The sequence below is a fragment of the Prionailurus viverrinus genome, unplaced genomic scaffold (genome assembly GCF_022837055.1).
Source record: "Prionailurus viverrinus isolate Anna unplaced genomic scaffold, UM_Priviv_1.0 scaffold_49, whole genome shotgun sequence".
Classification (NCBI taxonomy): Eukaryota; Metazoa; Chordata; class Mammalia; order Carnivora; family Felidae; genus Prionailurus; species Prionailurus viverrinus.
Window position 1 is genome coordinate 479743 of NW_025927612.1, and position 18790 is coordinate 498532.

General features: G+C 58.8%; 2 protein-coding genes across 7 annotated transcripts; one reads left to right on the plus strand and one right to left on the minus strand.

Annotated features, from left to right (window-relative positions):
* Positions 1-302: 302 nt before the first annotated feature.
* On the minus strand, positions 303-7120 carry LOC125159384 (paraneoplastic antigen Ma6E-like). The gene is made up of 4 exons (XM_047847727.1): positions 6996-7120; positions 3281-3731; positions 1871-3070; positions 303-860 (listed from the first exon to the last, which is right to left on the minus strand). The coding sequence occupies exons 2-4, from the start codon at positions 3719-3721 to the stop codon at positions 669-671; spliced, it is 1833 nt and encodes a 610-aa protein (XP_047703683.1). The 5' UTR covers positions 3722-3731; positions 6996-7120; the 3' UTR covers positions 303-668.
* A 6491-nt stretch (positions 7121-13611) lies between these two features.
* LOC125159302 (uncharacterized) lies at positions 13612-18547 on the plus strand. 6 transcript variants are annotated; one of them, XM_047847482.1, is made up of 4 exons: positions 13612-13916; positions 17033-17234; positions 17677-17805; positions 18430-18547. In XM_047847482.1, the coding sequence occupies exons 1-4, from the start codon at positions 13859-13861 to the stop codon at positions 18530-18532; spliced, it is 492 nt and encodes a 163-aa protein (XP_047703438.1). In that variant the 5' UTR covers positions 13612-13858; the 3' UTR covers positions 18533-18547. The 6 variants fall into 6 exon arrangements, 4 of the variants coding, with proteins under 4 accessions (XP_047703438.1, XP_047703439.1, XP_047703440.1 ...); XM_047847483.1 differs by having other exon boundaries at positions 18354-18517; XM_047847484.1 differs by having other exon boundaries at positions 18411-18507.
* Positions 18548-18790: the final 243 nt, after the last annotated feature.

Consider the following 18790-nt stretch of genomic DNA (forward strand, 5'->3'; position numbering starts at 1 on the left):
GGATGCCAGTGACCCCTTTAGCATAGTCAAGGGAAGAAAAAGCATGACTACTCCCGCTCAATTTCAAAGGTGACAGGATCATCCCAAGATGAAGACCAATGGGACCGCAAAACTTTGTAATTCACCTGTAAAATAGAACGGCCCTCAAAAACATCCTATTTTTCCTGTCAAAGTGCCTACCCTACCCTGTCACTGGAGAAGCCTCCCATGGGTGCCGAACAAGAATATTTTCTCTGGCTCCCTCTCCCAACCCCAGGTGACCCTTTCCTCGACTGCCCACAGCAGAGGCAGCACTCAGCTGAAACATTCAATGAACTTTATTGAACAGAAACATTTGCTGAAACCATTGAAGAGAAGGAGGGACAACACAGAGAGGAACGCCGAGCAGCCACTACAGCCCACAGGTCACAGCCCCCCTCCTCTTGGGGTCCCAAATGAGGTGCCCCTGTTCCCCCCAACACCGTGGCCCCCCCGCCATAGCCTCCCTTCCTGAGGGCCCCACGATCGGCCTCTGGCCAGGATGATGGACGCTGGCCATGGCCCCTCACTCCAGGGCACTCTCCCCTCTGGCCGACATGCTGGGGCCTGGCCCTGCCCTATGGCCTGCACAGGACAGTCACAGGACGCTGCAAAACGCAGCATGGGGCACTCGGACAAGCCAAAGAAACTCAGTCACAAGTAACAAGAGAGTGGCACATCACAGCACGGTTTCCACGGAGACTCCCGCAGGCCACCTCTGTCCTTGGTCCAGTGCCTCCTTCCTGAGGTCGCGGGGTCAGCACCAGCCGTGCCTTCTTCTGTCCTTCCCGCCATCTCCTGGGACTGGGCTTCGACAGGTCTCCGGGGCGGGGTGGGGGCGGCTGCTCAGATAAGAACACACACACATCTCCACAAGAACAAGCAGCAGTTGGCCTAAACCTACACCGAGGAAGCATGGGCTGAGCTCACGACACCGCACGACAGCGAGCAGAGCCTGGGCTCGCACTGAAGCTCGTGCCACACACCCGGGGCTGAGAGGTGGCTGCTGCGTCAGGCCAGGACACCCGCCGCGGGCTCCTGCACACCTCAGGGCTCTGCACGGGAATGGTAACTAGGGTGCGTGTAGGGGGAGCTGGGGGTGCCACTTGACACGGGGGGGGGGGGTCGTCACTAAGTGGCCTACAGAGGCACAAGTGGGCTTCTCAGAGCGTGGAGTGACGTGCTCCACGGGTCAGTGAATGAGGGTCCCCCTCTTGGGCGGCCCGAGGGGCCGGCACCCTTGAGACGGCCCCTACCATCTCCCAGGCCAGTGTGGGTGGCACACATTTTCAGGTGCCCCTCACCTAGGCTAGGGCCAGCCACTCAGGGGTGCTTCCCAGGCTGGCTGCCTGGACTGGCAGGGTTTCGCGCTGGGGCTGGGGCTGGGGCTGGGGCTGGGGCTGGGGCTGGGGCTGGGGTGGAGCTGCCATGGGAGGGGGCACCTCTCCCTGCCCCACTCTGCATCAAGTATGGTCATCCTGGTCCGTTGGAAGGGCTGATGGTGGTGGCCAGGGTGCCTTGGGAAGATGGGGTCCTGGGAATTTGGGCTGGGTGGGTTGTTGCCTCCATGTGGGGAGAGGCTGCTGCCCTGGCGTGGCCTCCCCCTGCCTCCAGAGCGCTGCTGCCTGAGAGGAGAGGGGGCCCCTGGGCCTTCTGAGCCTATTTGCCCGAGGAGGACTTGGGGGGCCTCACCTCCCCAGCCCCGTCCTCGTTTCCCGACTCCTCTGGGATGGGCTTGGGCCCCTCCTCCAGGGGCTCCCCAGCCTCCTGGTCTCCTGCCTGGGCGAGGCCCTCCGGCTCACAGCCAGGACCTCCCGGGCCCTCCCTGGAAGCGCTGCCCATCAGCCCTTGCCTGAGCTAGGCCCGCAGAGGCGGGAGCATTTTCATCTTCCTGCGTGGCAGGGAAGATCTTGGGGGCCTCCTCAGGGACGAGGGCTGCCCTGGCGGCATCATGGGCTTCAGGAGCAGCCGTATCAGCTTCGGCACTGCCAGGAACGGCCTCACTGGCCCCTAGGTTGGCCGGGGCAGCCTGGGAAGCATCTTCCCTGGCTGGGGAGGCTTCGGCAACCTCTCCACTGGCCCGGGCAGCGGCCAGGCCTCCGGTGCCCACACGGGCCCCCTCTTCCACTTGCAAGTGCTCACTCCTAGCTGCGGTGGCCTCCCATGCCTCGGTCTCCTGAATGAGCCGCAGCATGCCCAGGAAGCCAGGTGGTCTCCTGTCCAGCCGCATCCTCCTCAGCTTGTTCTCGAGCATCTCGTTGGGGCGGGCCCGCATCAGCACCTGCTGGGCGCGCAACTGGTCCGCAACGTTGGGATGGATGGCCCCCTTCTCCACGGCCGACTGCAGCAGGCCTTCCAGGCGAATCACATAGACAAAGAGAGTCTCCTGGGGCCGCTGGCCACAGGTCAGGAACTTCAGCCGTGCGGTCGTGGGGGTGTCCTTCCTCCCAAACACCTGGACCAGCGCGGCCAGGCAATCCTGTGCAGGGACGTCAGGGTTTTCTGCCAGGAGGCCGCACACGAGATCCAGTGCGGGGCCACCCAAGCTCTCCATCAGCCTCCTCCTCCTCTCCCTTTCTGTGATGTGGCACCACAGGTACAGCATGTCGCTGGTGTGATCCAGCCAGCTCTCAAAGGACTCTTCTTCTCGGTGTGGCTCTTCCATTCCAGGAAAGGTTCTCAGTTTCATAGAGGCCCTGTTTTCCAGCACAGGCTGCCAGGCCGGGCTCCAAGGCTGGGTCCAGGATCTTCCCGCACCTATGGCTCCTGCCACACCCACAGCTCCTTCCTCACCTGCAGGTCCCGCCTCACCTGCAGCTCCTGCCACACTCACAGATCCTAACAAACCTGCAATTCCTGCGTCCCCAGCGGCTCCCTCCTCATCTGACTCTCCTGCTTCCTCTTCAGGCCCTGCCTGGCCCACAGCGGCTGCCCTGCCTCCAGTTCCTTCCTCACCTCCAGCCACTGCCCGGCCTCCAGCTCCTGCCTTGCCTCCAGTTCCGTCCTCACCTCCAGCTCCTGCCCCGCCTCCAGATCTTGCCTCACCTCCTGCCTGGCCTCCAGCTTCTGCCTGGCCTCCTTCCTCACCTCCAGCTGCTGCCCCGCCTCCAGCTCCTTCCTGGCCTCCAGCTTCTGCTTGGCCTCCTTCCTCACCTCCAGCTGCTGCCCCGCCTCCAGCTGCTGCCCCGCCTCCAGCTCCTTCCTGGCCTCCAGCTTCTGCCCTGTCTCCAGCTGCTGCCCCGCCTCCAGCCGCTGCCCCGCCTCCAGCTCCTTCCTTGCCTCCAGAAGCTGCCTTGCCTCCAGCTCCTGCCCCATCCCCAGCTCCTGCCTCGCCTGCCAGGGCAACCCCTGCTTGCCTCTGGGTCTGTGCAAGGAAATTGAGTGTATCCTCTGACTCTGATTCCGGGGCCTGGGGCAGGAAGACCACAGTCCAGGGTCCTCCCATGCCTGGTATTTGTCGGGGGATCACACTTCGGTTTAAATACTGAGCCATCTCCACCAAGGCGACCTTGGATCTGAACTCCTTTCTGAACACCTTGCCCAGCACTCGGTATCTGCCCAGGGGGTGGAGGGCAGCCTGCACGGCCTCCTGGAATTCCTGGTCCTCACAGTCGTCGGGAATGCCCAGGATGAGCAGCGAGCGCTGCTCATTCACGCCCATCCACCTGCACCAGTCACGCAGCACTGCCAGTGCCATCGCCATTGCTCACAACCTGAGGGTGGAGAGAAATGACTGGAGAGGGGCACAGACTGTCGCAGCGTGAGCCCCAGCCTGTGAGTGCAAAGGGGCGAAGGGTGTGTCCAGAGCACACAGCGCCCCCCCCCCCCCGCCACCGCACAGCCAAGCCCATCCTCCTCACACTGGTGGCCCCCTCTGCCTCTCCTCCTGTTTTGTTTGATTTTCCAAAAACTTTTTTAATACTATACTAACTTATTTACTAGATACAGAGCTGAGCTAGTCACCTTTTCTTTTTTTTTTTTCTGGCATCACCTTTAGGAATTGCTGTTTCTCCCGAGTAATATGTCAAGGTTTCAAACTTTTTATGTACATTTTTCCATAATATTCTCTCCCTTGTCTTTCTGATGTCTGTCTGATCTATAGGGATAGCCCTCTTTCATTCCTGATACTGGTAGTGTTCCCTTCCTTCTTTCTTGATTACACTCAACAGGGCTTTACCACTTTTGTTTCTCTTTTAAAAAAAATTTGGGGGGGGGGGCACCTGGGTGGCTCAGTCAGTTAAGCCTCCGACTTCGACTCAGGTCATGATCTCATGGTTTATGAGTTCAAGCCCCATATCGGGCTCTGTGCTGACAGATAGCTCAGAGGTGGGAGCCTGCTTCAGATTCTGTGTCTTCCTTGCTCTCTGCCCCTCCCCCATCCCTTCTCTCTCTCTCTCTCTCTCTCTCTCTCTCTCCCTCTTTCTCTCTCTCAAAAAAATTTTTTTTTTTAATTTTCTTTAGGTTTGGGGCACCTGGGTGGCTCAGTCGGTTAAGCGTCCAACTTCAGCTCAGGTCATGATCTCCTGGTTCACGAGTTTGAGCCTGGCGTCAGGCTGTGTGCTGACAGCTCTGAGCCTGGAGCCTGCTTCAGACTCTGTGTCTCCCTCTCTCTCTGCCTCTTCCCTGCTTGCGGTCAGTTTCCCTCCCTCTCTCTCTCTCTCTGTCTCTCTCTCTCTCTCTCTGTCTCAAATGAAAACATTAAATTATTTTTAAGCTTATTTACTAGTTTTTGAGAAAGAGAGAGCTAGGGAGTGTCAGAGAGAGAGGGAGAGAGAGAATCCCAAGCAGGCTCTGCACTGTCAGCACAGAGCCCATTGTGGGGCTTCAACTCACAAACCGTGTGATCATGACCTGAGCCAAAACCAAGAGTCGGACACTTAACCGGTGAGCCACCCAGGCTCCCCTTGTGTCTCTCTTAAAAACAGAAGCCGACATATGGCTTTGTTAAATGTCTCCATAATTTGCTTTCTAGTACTGATTTCTTTTCTTAGTTACAGCATTTTTTCAGCCAGCTAATTTTGCATTTACTTTATTCTTTTTACAGTTTCTTTGAATGCACCATTAGGTCATTGACTTTATGCCTTTCTTCTTTTCTAATATAAATATTTAGAACAATACATTTTCTTCTGATTGCTTCTTTAGCTGCCTCCCAATAATTTCAGTAAGTCGTGGGTTTATTATTCAGTTTGAAATATTTTCCAAGTTCCTTCGTGCTTTCTTCTTTGAGCCACGAATTTCCAAATATTTAAAAATACGTTACCGTTACTAATTTTAAATAAAACTCCCCTGTGACCAGACAACTTATTATGTAAAAACACAATCCGTTAAAACTCATAGAGACTTTTTTATGGCCCAACATATGATGTATCTGGGTGAATGTGCAAAGCACTTTTGTAAAGAATCTGTATTTTCTGTGGAGAACAAGGTCTTGCCCCTCCCACAGCTAGAATCCTTATTCCATCTCCCATCTCCGAGGCGACCCGGAGGCCCCCCCCCCACCGGTACCCCCCCCCCCAGAACCCCTCCCCCACGCACCCTGGGCCAGTCAGTGCAGTACCTTCCAGCCCATCCCCCTCCCCGCACCCAGGCTCACGGCAGGGTGGCAGCACCCATCTAGTCCCTGGAAGCAGGGCTCCCCGACACGCTTAGACATTAGCCTTCCTCTCCCACCTCCTCACAACCGGAGCTCTCTGTCCCCCCTCCCAACCGTTACCCCTCGCTCCCTTGCTCTCCACACCCTCAGCCAGTCACCCTCCCTTGTGGCCCTCCGAGTCGGAGTCGCGCACCCACCTTAGCCGTCCCCTCTAGCCTCCCCACACCGAGGAGTCCTCCCACCAGCGCCTGCCAGCAGGGACCCTTCCCCCCCACACACAGGCACACACCCCGAGCGGGCGCCCCCTTCTTGCCAGGGGCAGTTGGCGCCCTTCTTTCCCTGCTCCCCCTTCCGCCCCGCACAGCCCGGTAGCTTCCCCCCCCCCCCACGCCTCCCCAGTCCTAGGCTCCTCCCCATCCCCCCCACCTCAGCAGGGCGCTCTTCCCCCTCCCCTTCCGCCACTCCCAGTAGCCGTTAGTCCTCCCACCCAGTCTGAGCACCGGGCACCCTTCCTCTCCCGCACCCCCAACACCAGTGGTCAGGAGCTCTCTCCCCCTAGCCCCCGAAGCTAGCCGCCACCGCCCAGCGGCCAGCCCTGCCCTCTCACCACCCCACCAGGAAATCGTCCCCGCCACCGTCCTCCCCAGCGGTGCTCCCCTCAGGCCTCCAGCCTCTGGCACCAGGGAGCCCTCCTTACCTGCTCCTCACAAGCTTAGATATTAGCCCCACTGGAGTGCCCAACCAGACGCCCTTCAGCCAGCAGGCCTCCTCTCGGGCCTCCGACACTGTGGAATCTTTCCTTCCCTCGGCTGCCCCCGCCCCGCTCCCACACCGCCACGGGCGTCCGCGTTAGTTCTCCCCTCACCCGCAAGCATGCCCACCGTCCCCCGAACCTCCATTCGTGCCACGAGGCCTCTTTTCCGCCCAACGCCCGCCCACGAGCCCTCTATTCAGGCGACTGCCCCTCCCCCCATGAGCCCTCTATTCGGCCACGAGGCCTCTATTCCGCCCAACGCCCGCCCACGAGCCCTCTATTCTGCCCAACGCCCTCCCCCCATGAGCCCTCTATTCGGCCACTAGGCCTCTATTCCGGCCACAGCCCCCACACAAGGCCGCTATTCCGGACACCCCCCCCCCCAGCCCTCTTTTCTGGCCACGAGCCCTCTACTCCGGCCACCAGCGACCCCCCACAAGCCTTCTATTCGGGCCACGGGCCCCCCCCCCCCAGGAGCTCTCTATTCAGGCGAATGCCCCCCCCCCCCCCCACGAGCCTTCTATTCCGGCCATCCTCACCCACCTCGGCTCCCCGCCTGGGCACCCGCACCCGACGCAGCCGGGAACTCCGAAGCCCCGGCGCTAACACGGCCCGCGCCCACCCTCTTACCTTCTCCAGCTGGGGGACCGACCCCACGCTCCCACTCACAGGGGTCTGAAGAACTCGCCTCAGCCGCACAGCCGGGAACTGCGTGGCCGCCTCTCCCAAGCACTCGGTGCGAAGGCCACGCGGGCTTCCAGCTCTCCCAGAAGCCCCCAGGCCGAGAAGCTAGAAAGTTCTCGGCGACGCGCTCTTTACGGAGCAAATGATTGGACCAGGAGAGCACGTGAGGAGGCAAAATGTTACTGTAGCGACTGGGCCTCGCGAGCCGTGGGGGCTCGAGGTTCCAAGGCTCGGAGCCTGCAGAAGGCTCCCCGCCTTCACTTTGCACCCATACGACGGCCTACCGACAAGGCGGTGGCGTCGGAGGGACAGACCTGCAGACCCAGGGCTCATCGTGGCGAATCGGGCAGAGTTCCTTCAGAGGTGGCTTTCTATGGTGGTTGGTAAGGTCACAAACATATTCTCTATTTCTATTGATTTCGGATCTAGCTGTTTCAACTGCTGAGGCACACATGTTAAAATCTCCACCTATACTTGTGGGAAAGTCTGTTTTTCTCTGGATTCTGTCAACTTTTGTTTCATGTATTTGGCAGCCCTTTTATTGGCTGCAAGGACGTCTATCAGTTCTGTGTTCCTGATTAATTGATGCTTACATCATCATTACCTTTTATGTCGGGTGATAGTCTTTGCCTTTAAATATGTTTTGTCTAATTTAATAGAGCCATTCCCACTTTCTTAGGCTTACTATTTGCATGCTATATAATGTGGGATTCTCTCACTATCAACATATCGGAGTCTTTATTTTTATTATTTAAAAAAATGTTTTTTAATGTTTATTTATTTTTGAGACAGAGACAGAGCATGAACGGGGGAGGGGCGGGGAGAGAGGGAGACGCAGAATCCCAAGCAGGCTCCAGGCTCAGAGCTGTCAGCACAGAGCCCGACGCGTGGCTCGAACTCACGGACTGCGAGATCATGACCTGAGCCGAAGTCGGACGCCCAACCGAATGAGCCACCCAGGCGCCCCATATTTTCAAATTGCATCTCTTGTAGACAGCAAAATCCTCGCTCCTTCTTCATTCTGACAATCTGTGCCTTGCAGTTGCAGTGTTTAACCCGTTAACTTTGACTATACCTTTTGAACGGTTGGATTTAGGTGTGTCTTCTTACTGTCCGTCTCAGTCTGCTCATCAGGCTGCTGTGACAAAATACCACAGACTGGGTGGCTTATAAACAACAAAATATTTCTTTCTCACAGCTCTGGAGTCTAGAAAGGCCACGATCAAGGTCCTGGCAGATTCTGTGTCGGGTGAGAGCCCGCTTTCACAGTTAACAGACAGCCATCTTCTGCCCATGTCCACAGGAGTGGGTGAGGGACCTCTCCGGAGTCTCTCTTATGATGGATGGCACTAACCCCATTCAAGGGCTCCTCCCCACGACCTAATCACCTCCCAAAGTCACCTCCTAACTCGCTGCGATTGGGATTTAACATGTGAATTTGGGGGAGGGCACAAACATTCAGTCTGTAGCACTGTCTGTCCATCTATTTTTGTTCCTATGTTCCCCTTTTCCTGCCTGAGATAATGAATTATTTAAAATTCCACCGTAACTTATCTACGGCCTTTTTAGGCAGTTATCATTTTGCATTGTTTTTACAGTGGTCCCTCTACAGACTACAACGTATACCCTTAACTGTTCACTTGTCTACTTGAGGTTAGTGTTGTACCACTTTACGTAAACGTAAGAACCTTCCCACCATATAGATTCATTCACCCTCTACCTCATCCCTCATGCTGTAGTTGCCATATGTGTTACGTCTACCTCTATTATAAAGCCTACAATACACTAGTATAGTTTTTACTTGACATGGTCATAGGTATGATAAAGATATTGAGAGCAAATAAGTATTCTTCAATAGTTGCCTACATGTTTACCATTTCTGGCGTTCTTCATCTCTAACCAAAAAATCAAATTTTCCCTCCACTGTCATGTTTCTTTAGAAAGACTCCCTGGGGTGTCTGGGTGGCTCAGTCGGTTGGGCGTCCGACCTCAGCTCAGGTCATGATCTCACGGTTTCTGAGTTCAAGCCCCAAGTTCAAGGTGAACAAGGCACACATCCTCAATTTTGGGCCTTTCACATGGGGATTCCATTCACTGTGGCTGGGGACTCAGGGAGAGCACCAGCCTGGGTAGAAAAGCATGAGTCGCATTTTGGACATGTGAGTTGCACGCATCCAAGTGGCGATGTCTAGAATGCAGCTGGATAGAAGGGGCAGGGACTCTGAGGAGACGTCTGGGCTAGGGAAAGAGTAGGGCATTATGGAAAGCTCCAGGTGGCCCGGGGATGAGTCCACCTCTTAGACGTGTCTCACCTGCCCCTCCTCCCAAGTGTAGACATAGGCCTGGGGACGGGCCCCTAGTGGGAACAGGCAGTGGGGGGCGAGGTGCAGCTGGCTGCAGGTCGACCTCAGGCTGAGTAGCTGCCCTAGGCTGCTGGAAGGTGAGCCTCCCGTCCGCCAGGACACCTCGGAAAAGCTGGATAGCTCTCGCAGGTCCCTATGATTGGTGACCCTTCTGGCCACAGCCCCTGCCGCCCAAAGGAACGCCTGGAGACAGGACACTGCTGGCTGCTCTCCCAGCAGCCATTCGCCCTGACTTCTTTGCTCTGAGGACCCCCTTTTTTGTTTCAGTGTCTGTCCCTCCCTCACACAGCTCAGGGCATGATAACCCCCAATCCCCAAATCCAGAGGCAGGTCTGATTGGTCCACGGCCAGCGGCGCATGGCATTCCTAGGGCAACTAGTAGTGATCTGGGCAGCCCACCACCCAAAAGGCCCAGCAGGGTGGGAGGAGAGGACTCACATTCTGTGTGAGGAGGAGGGCTTCTCTTTCTTCGGGCAGGGTCAAGGAAGCACGTGGTCCCTACTGCTGCTGACAGACCTTCCCCAGAACACAGAGAGCAGCCTGACTCCGGAGCCAAGACTCGATGCTACCAGGAGGCTGGGTCGGGGCGCCTGGGGGGGCTCAGTCGGTTGCGCGTCCGACTTCAGCTCAGGTCATGATCTCGTGGTTCACGAGTTCGAGCCCCGCGTCGGCGTCGGCCTCTGTGCTGACAGCTCGGAGCCTGGAGTCTGCTTCGGATTCTGTGTCTCATTGTCTCTCTGCCCCTCGCCCACTTGTGCTCTGTCTCCCTCTGTCCCTCAAAAATAAATGTAAAAAAAAAAAAAATTAAGAAGGAGGCTGGCTCTTGGGGCAGTATAGCACCTAAGGACACAGAGTTGGGGGGGGGGGCATCAAGGGACAGTGGTAGGCACATTGGGAGTGTCAGTGAAGGGACGGGGTGGCCATACTGGAAGGGACAGTTGAGGGACCGTGGTGGCCACACTGAGGAAGGACAGCAAAGGAAAAGTGTTGGCTCCCCTCTGGGAGATTCAGCGGCCAGAGCAGCAATGCCATCATGGGCAAAGCCCCAGCTCCAGCCTGAGCTTCAAGCCCACAAAGGCCAAGGTGGGCTGTTTGGAAGGGAGGGTTTTGCTCCCTCCTGGCACCCAAGCCCGACGCCACTGCCCCCACCATCCTCGCTACGAGCGCCCCATCAAACCTCAGGGACCCCAAGGGTATGAGGACTGGCCCCCCATGTGACATAACATCTCCCCCCGCACGAGCCACTCAGTGTTCTGACCCTCGCACCAGGTAAGGAGCAGCCTCCGTGACCCGGCACGCTGACTGCCACGCGCATTCCCAGCTACCGCACACCCCAGGGCCCCCACCCCCCCGCCCGTCTCCCAGCAGGACGGTTTGGACCGCCCCCTCCTCCACCCGCAGGCTCCGCTCCATCCATGCCACCTTCACCACAGGGGTGCGCAGGTGCGGGGACCTGCATAGAAACAGCTTGTGCTGTCCATCTGTGCACAAACCAGCTCACCTCCCATGTCAATCCCGGGCTCTGTCTGTCACCCTCAGTTGGTGTCAAGGCTCTGCACGGGCCCCGCACCGACTTCCTCCATGGGAGGAATGGGCTGGCAGAGCAGGTCGGCCACAGCGTAGGTGGCATGGGGGGCACGGGTGGCGTCCTCCCGCAGGCACCACCCCAGGCCAGCCACCTGCGACTTTGTCCCACGGCCTCCTCGGGCCTGGCCTCCCTGCACCTGGCTCAGACCCCACCCTCCCCAGCGAGAGGTTCACTCACTTCCACTGATGACTTAGATTCCCCTGGACTCCTTCTTCAGTCCCCTTCCCCACTGGGGTCCCTGGGACCTGCTGCCCTCAGGGCACCATCCCCTGCCTGCAGTGGGCGAGGCTGCCTCTCTCCAGGAAGGTTCACCCTCCTCCCACAATGAAGGGAGGCACATGGGAGGAGAGAGGGAGCAGGACGGCCCTGTGCCGATCGCTGTTGGAGCCGACCGGGGCATCCACAGACTTCTGTCCTATTACGCTCTCCGGGCTCGGCGTGTGTTTGAAATTCTTGGGAATAAAAAACTTGAAAAAAGGCTAGAAGGGAAATTTCCCTCCTGCTACAACGGTGGGCTTATCAGTTTCTCTTCGTAGGTCTATCACCTCTGCTTTAGGCATTCTGACGCTGTCCAGGCTAAGTGTAGTAATGCCACCACCGCCGACGTGAGAAGCCCAAACGGTCGAACACAATGACACATCGTCTCTCTTTTCTTTGTTTTCACAGCCCTGTTACAACCATTCCACAGTGGGTGCTGGCACGCACTCCTAGAACCTGCTCCTGGCCTGCGGCTCTCACGCCCATCCTTCCATAAAGGTTGAATGTTCCGGGCCAAAGGGGCTACCTTCCCTGAGTCTGTCCCACCCTCCGCCATCCAATGACTGCCAGCTGATGTGGGGCGGAAAGGCCCAGTCCCTTTCCCTCAGCAGGCTCAGCCCGTTCCCTGGGATGTGGGTTTTCTGGGGCTGCTGCCGTGAGTTGCCACAAGCCAGGTGGCTTAAACTTCTAGGAGTGCACGCCCTCGTGGCTCTGGGGGCCGGAAGGCCAAACTTAAGGGTGTTAATAGGGCTGCGCTCCTTCCAAAAGCTGGGAGCAGGGGAGCGTCTTTCTTGCCTCTCCGGGTCTCGCAGGGCTCTCAGCATTCCTGGACTGGTGGCCGCACGCCTCCATCCTCTGTCTACGCCTCCGTGCGGGCTTCTCTCCGTGTGTCTCTTCTGTCTCTCACAAGGACCCGTGTCATTGGATTTAGGGCACACCTGGAGAACCCAGGATGACCTCCAGATTCTTAACTTCATCACACCTGCAAAGACCCTTTTTCCAAAAAAGGTCACAGTCACAGGTTCCAGGAGTTAGGATGCGACACATCTTTTCAGGGGCCACCGTACACCCAACTAGACCTCAAGAGCCCAGGCCCAGGCCTGCCCAGCCAGTCTCCCCGGGGGAGGGTCAGAGCCCGCAGCGAAGGACCACAGGGGACTCTTCTGCCTCTGTTCCGGGGAAGGGCCCCCAAAGCTGTGTTGCCCTTGGCCTCTTGCGAGGCCTGCTCCCTGCAGCCAGAAGTACCCTGAGTGAGTGTCCCAGCTCTCCCCCTGAGCCAGGGGCAAGTAGCTGAAGGCCTCTGGCTGCAGACCAAGGCTCTCCTGGCCAGGGCCTAGGGCCATCTGAAAACAAGAGATGCCCGAGCTCTGTTTTTGTGAGGAGGGGTACAGCTCAGAGGCAGAAAGGGTGCCCACCTCATACTCACTTCCCAGCCCCCCCCCCCCCGCCCCGGCGGGGGGGGGGGGTGGAGGGGGGGGTTAGGGGGGTGCTGGGTGGGTGAGACACGCAGTTCGCCGGTTCTTCCTCTTGCTTTTCTTTGCCAGCCTCTTTCATAGTCCTGACCTCAAGTAACCCATTATCAGTGGAGCATGCGTGGGGAGTCAGCCCTGGATTCCAATCCTGGCTCTGCCACGTGGACGGTGACCTGTCGGAAAATGGAGACCCCGGTGCCCAACCTGCAGCCCAGCTCAATGGTCACGAAAAGGTCTGGGGGGCAGGGGCGGCAGATGGAAAACAGGTGTGGCTCTTTCCTTCATCTGTCTGCGCACGGACTTCCCCAAGGTCCCCCCTCAGTGCACCCCCTTTTCTCCTCTTTGCCCTCCTGGCTTAAGTGCATTGGTCTCTTACTGGGTGCCCCCACAGCGTCCCATGGATCCCAGATGGATGAACAGATGACTGGATGGACTCAAAACCCCCGGGGTCTGACCCACGGGAGGTGCTTGGCCAATGCCGCCCCTCCCCTGGCCCCTTGGCGGGGCGGGGCGGGGGGGGGGGGGGGGCGGGACACGGCGGGCCGGCCACTGCTACTCAAGTCCTGGATGCAGCCCAGATGGGAAGCAGAAGTGCCCCGGGGTGCCCTGGCAATCAGGCCAGATCCCCCGTGGGGCGCGCTGGGACCGGCACGGGGCCCAGCCGCCCTCCCGCTGCGACGCGCATGCTCCATGTCCCCCACCCGCCGCGCCTGGTTCCCACGCCGCCGCCGCCGCCGCCGCCGCCGGCCCCGCCCGCTCCCCGCCCGCTCCCCGCCCGCTCCCCGCCCGCCTCCCGGCCCTGCTCCTGGCTCTAGACAGAGGAGGACGGACAGCCTCGCAGAACGCGCCTCCTGAGAGCGGCGCCCAGGGACCAGGTCGAGACCGGGCGGGGAATCCCGCCATCTCCTGGGGCCGCTGTCCCCGAGGGCTTCTCGGAGGCCTTGGGCCTGCCGGGGGTGGGGGTTAGGACCGACAGCCCGGCAGCGGCCCGCGGAGCCCCAGTGTGCCGGCCTGGCAGGGCTGTGGCGGCCCAGAGCGGGACCCTGCGGAGGCGGGGGGGTGGGGGGGGGCGCGTCTCGGCAGGCAGGTGGCCATGGGGCGAGGGAGAGGACCCCTGGAAAGCAGCCTATGTTTATTGACTGCGATTCGCCTCTGATCCTGGAGCTGGCAAGGGAGCCCCCGGCGGGTAAGTTTGGATTTTGCGCCCGTGTGTGTGGGTGCGCTGGGCAGGCCGGCAATTCGAGGTGGCGGCACTCCTGCCCAGGGGCACCTGGCGAACTCAGCAGGCACAGGTGGTAAGGGTCCCAGACGTGTCCTGGCCGCTAGCTATCAAGGGGGCGGCGGGGGGGGGGGGCGGTGGTGCCCCCCTTTGGTGAGACCGTTGGTGGTGAGGAGCTCCCCAGAAGAAGGTGTAGGAAGAGGAAGCCAGGGGTGGGATGGAGGGCCTGCAAGATCAAGAGAGGGAGGGAGCGAGCTGAGCGGGGAAGGAGCTCCAGCAGTCCTCCAGTCCCACAGACGTGTGCCTGGCAGCCCCTGCGGGCCAGGCCCCTGCAGGCATTGGCGATATGGCAGGGAAGAAAATGGCAAAACTCGCCCCACGTGGGTCCAGGCCTAGTGGCAGGGCGCACACGACAGGACAGCCAACATCTTAAATGAAGGATGCTAGAGTGTGTTCATCGGTGGTAAGTGCCCTGGGGAAACTAGAGCAGAGGGAAGGAGGTGAGGGGTTGGGTCGCAAGTCTGAGTAGATGAGGGTATTTCAGAAAACCTTGAAGGAGATGAGAGCGTGTACCGGACGGAGGGAACAACCAGTGCAAAGGGCCTGAGGTATGAGTGGACTGGTGTGTGGAAGGGAATGCGCAGAGGACGGTGTGGCAGGAGCAGAGGGAGCAAGCAGGTGGGAGGGGGGCAGGGCGAGGCCAGGAGGGGCCACATGGGTCTACTCTGAGTCAGATGGGCACCCCGGGGAGGGCCGTGAGCAGGCAAGGACAGAACCCCATTAGGAGGTGGCCCTGTTTACCATCAGTTCAGCCTCTGCCCCTCCCCCGCCCCCCACCGCCCAGGACAGGGGAGACCCCAGTTGCAAGGCTGATCCTCAGATGATCCTTAGAGGGCTTTGTTGGGTGGAGCAGCGTGGAAGGCCCTGGGGTGACCTGCGGCCTCCCTAGGCCCAGGGCCCTGGGGCCGACCCCCCCAGCGGGCTGCAAGCGCTGAGGTCCCCAGGGAAGGCTGCCGGAGCCAGGAGGAGGCAGCCGGGGTCTGGAAGTGCCAGGCCTCAGAGGAAGTCCGCCAGGAAGGAAGAAGCCTGACTGCAAGAGGCCTGGCGCCACTCCTCCTCACAGATGAAGAAGCCCCAGTTCCTGATCCCAGTTCCTGTGTGGGGTCGCCTCCTGCCTTTCCTGGGGTTTGTTTTCTGTGTTCTTTTCCTGGGGAAATAGCCCCATCTCCTGGTCTTCTGTAGGCACCAGCACGGAAGCCCACTGGCTGCCTCTTTTTTTTTTTTTTTTTTTTTTTTCTTTAATTTTGTTTAAATCTTTCTCTATTTTTGAGAGGGACAGAGAGCCACAGAGCGCAAGCAGGGGAGGGACACAGAGAGAGGGAGGCACAGAATCCCAAGCAGGCTCCTGGCTCCGAGCTGTCAGCACAGAGCCCGAGGCGGGGCTCGAACTCACGAACCGAACCGTGAGATCATGACCTGAGCCCAAGTCGGAGGCTTAACCGACTGAGCCACCCGGGTGCCCCTCCCTTTTCATTTTGAACACCGGCAAGCAAACAGACGAAATCGAGAGGACAGTCTAAGGCAGCGCAGGTGCCCACCCCCCGGGGCTAGCGGCGGCCTCCAGCTTGCCTTGTTTGCTTGTTTCTCTCTTTCTCGGTTTCTCCTTCCCTTTGTCCTTCTATCCTTCGCTCCCTGCTTTTCTCGCTCTCTCGCTCTCTCTTTCTCTCTCTCCTTTTCCCTTTCCTTTGTTTTTGCTGAAGTAGTTTACAGGAAGCGTGCATACCATTTTCTCCCTACGTGCTTCAAGAAGGAAGGACATTTCCTCCCATGACCCAGGGCCGTTATCCATCCAACCCATGCCCGGCGCGGGCTCCTGCTGTCGTCTGAGAGCCGCTGCACAGTCACCCTCCAGGCCCCCACTGCCTTTGACTCCTCTTTCCTTCACGCCAGCATCTCATCAAGGACTTCGTTACGCTTGACCATTGGCCGTCTGGTTATCTTTTCATCTGAAGCAGCCTCTCTCCCCGGCCTCGTCTTTTCCCCCTGGCGCTGAGACACGCAGGGGACCGACCGGGAACAGCCCACCTTCTAGATTGGGCCGGTTGCTCCCTTGTAGCTAGTGTCTTTAAGTGGTCCCTCTGTCCCCAGTATCCTTTATAAACCGGGTGTGGGGGCACAAGGCTGCACTAGAATTGGGTCCAGCTTTGGCAAGAGCCTTGTGCCCTCCCTGGGGTGGCATCGTCACAGGAGGCGTGTCCGACCTGTGTCCAGCAGCCGTTCGCTTAGCTTTCTGTCTCGGGACCAGCGGTAAGCAGGGGAAGACATCTTGACATCGTGCGGCTATCCACGCCTCCTAGGCCTGTCACCCGGCGGTTTTCGCGTCCACTCCGCCTTAAGGGATTCTTTCCATCTGATTAACGTAAATGTCTTCATCAGACACATGAGTTTATTTCTTCTGGGCTAGTGTTGGTTGACAGCTCGTCACTGGCGATAAGGGACCTTGCGGCAATTTAAATGCTCCGGGACCCCGTCCCCCCATCCTCTCTCCTGTAGCATGAATAAGCTGGAGTCACCCACGCAGCAAAAGCATCCTGGGCCCGCTCCCCACCAGCCACTGCCTGGCTCTTCCGCTTCCCCACCGGGGAATTGCACATTCTGGCCTCCAGCTGGGTGCGGAGCACATCCTTGGAGCAAACTTTCTTTGGCCCCGCTGTTTCCTGGCACTGAGAGCCGGTGCGGAGGAATCAGACACTGCCCGCTCTGTCCCTGACAGACGCTTCCTGCCCTTGGTGTGAGCCCCTGCTGCCTCCTGTCCCCAAGGCGCACACGTGGTCTCTCCCCTTTTGCACCCCCACCCCGGCCCCAGTCTCAGCCCCGGGACCGCCCGGCTTGGGCCCACCCAAGGGCCAGATATGAGCCATGCCTTTAGCCTGCTACTCTCTTTGCTCACCCGCAGCCTTCGGCTCTCAGCCTGAACGTGACTCCTTCAGAGAGCACCCCTCCCCTAGCTATCGTGGCTCCCTCCATAGTGCGTTTCGCTAGCCTGGTCTTCCTCTGTTCCTTGACACTGAGGTTGTTTACAGGTGGAGTGGTATGTGTGTGTTGGGAGTTTTTCTGTAAGGACCCTGACCTGAGAGGAAAAGGGGTCAGCAGTGGAGCTTCCGGGGATGGCTGGAAAGTCGGGGTGCAGGGGTCCTGCCCCCATGGGAAGAAAGGAATGAGAAAGAGGAAGCCAAGGCTCACCGGAGGTGGGCAGGACTCCCTGTCTGGCGGCCCACCGCCCAGGTGAGGGGAGAGGGCGGCAGCTCGGTCTGGGAAAGTGTTATGGGTTGGATTGTGTCCCCCAAGAGAGATGTGTTCGAGTCTTGCCCGCCAGCAGCTGTGACTGGGACCTAACCTGGATGAGGTGGTGCTGGACTAGGGCGGGCCTCATCTCGCACTTGGCTTTTGCCAATCCCCTTAGCTTGTTTGTACCCCCGCGATGGCAGCCATTCTCTTGAAGGCCGGACCCAAGGTGAGCGGGGCTCCCTGACCGTCTCCGTCCGCCCCCTCATCATGCCCCAGCCTCACAGCTCTGGCAACCCCGAGTCTCCCCTTAGCTGCTGAGTTCTCTGGGTCCCCACCCCCACCCCCACCCCCACCCCCACCCCATGTTTGGTTGCCGCCCGCCCATCCTGCGACCCATGGGGCTGAATTCCCCTGCAGCCCTGGGAATTTCTCACTTTAGGTGCCGGTATCGTTTGAAGACGTGCCCGTGTACTTCATCAAGACAGGATGGAAGCTTCTGGACCTCAGTCAAAGGATCCTCTCTACAAGAGAGTGTTGCTGGAGAACTACCGCCATTTGGTGTCACTGGGTAAGGACCTCACACCCACGTCCAGTCGCCGCTACTGGATCTCTGAACGGAATCGCTTGTTGGTTACCGTAAGCCCGAGAATACGTGCATTGACCCCTAAGTGGTAACCGCACGGGCCCCCATCGTAGTACTTTTGCATAGAAAGTCGTGGGTTGACTAGACCTCTTCTACCCAAAAGGTGGACGCACGTTATCCTTGAATGTGTACGTGCGCTCTTTGAGACTTCATTTATTTTTATCAAGGCTGCACTGTACAGAGTTTACCAGTTTCTGTTCCTTGAGCCAAGCCAGGCCAAGAGGCCCAGGAGAAGAAGAGCGTTTGGTTTTGCAGCCTGAATCAATCCAGAAAGGAGCTGGGGTGCCCCCCCCCCCGCTGCAACTCACTGCAACTCACTGCGACTCACTGCGACTCACTGCGACCCACTGCCTGCGGGGCTGCAGGGGGCCTGTTTCCTCCATTTCTTCTCTCCAGATTTAAACTCTATAATCTAACCACACACAGGGAGACTACTTTCTTCCCCTTGGTTCTTTCTGACCCTCACTGGGCAGATGCAGGGTTCACAGCGCAGTTCCGGAATCGTCAGTCGATGCCACATGTCCCAGCAGCCTCCTGACCTCCCTGCAGGCCAAGGAATAACACCGTTATCCTGCTGGCCCCAATCACCACCTACTTGGGGCTCCCCGTGCCCGCCTGGCCCCCATGCATCCAAAGTCCTTTGCTTCCTTAAAGGGACTCTGCCCTTTATCGGGACCTTCCCAGGGGCAATCTCTAGAGAGTTCTTTGTTTCTGTTCTTGAAGATGCTGACGTTGGGCTGAGTTCAGGAGTGACTGATCTGCTTCGTTTCCATGGACTGGACTTTTACCCTCCAAGCCTCACCTGGTCTCCTGGCTGGAGCAAGGGGACGAGCCCCAGGCGGCAGACATCCATGGGACACGGGCTGCTTCGGGGGTGCGGACGGGTGAGTGAGGGCCGCACAGCCGGCTC

Bases quoted from the DNA above. Each gene is read 5' to 3' on its own strand.
- LOC125159384 (XM_047847727.1), bottom strand. From the start codon at position 3,721: ATGGCGATGGCACTGGCAGTGCTGCGTGACTGGTGCAGGTGGATGGGC. The intron at 3,071-3,280 runs GGCGGGGCAGCG...GCTGGAGGCCAG, and splicing joins GAGGCAAGGAAGGAGCTGGA to GCAGGAGGTGAGGCAAGATC. The intron at 861-1,870 runs GCAAGGGCTGAT...TTATCTGAGCAG, and splicing joins CCTCTGCGGGCCTAGCTCAG to CCGCCCCCACCCCGCCCCGG.
- LOC125159302 (XM_047847481.1), top strand. From the start codon at position 13,859: ATGTTTATTGACTGCGATTCGCCTCTGATCCTGGAGCTGGCAAGGGAG. The intron at 17,235-17,676 runs GTGAGGGGAGAG...TTCTCACTTTAG, and splicing joins TCTGGCGGCCCACCGCCCAG to GTGCCGGTATCGTTTGAAGA. The intron at 17,806-18,047 runs GTAAGGACCTCA...ATTTTTATCAAG, and splicing joins CCGCCATTTGGTGTCACTGG to GCTGCACTGTACAGAGTTTA.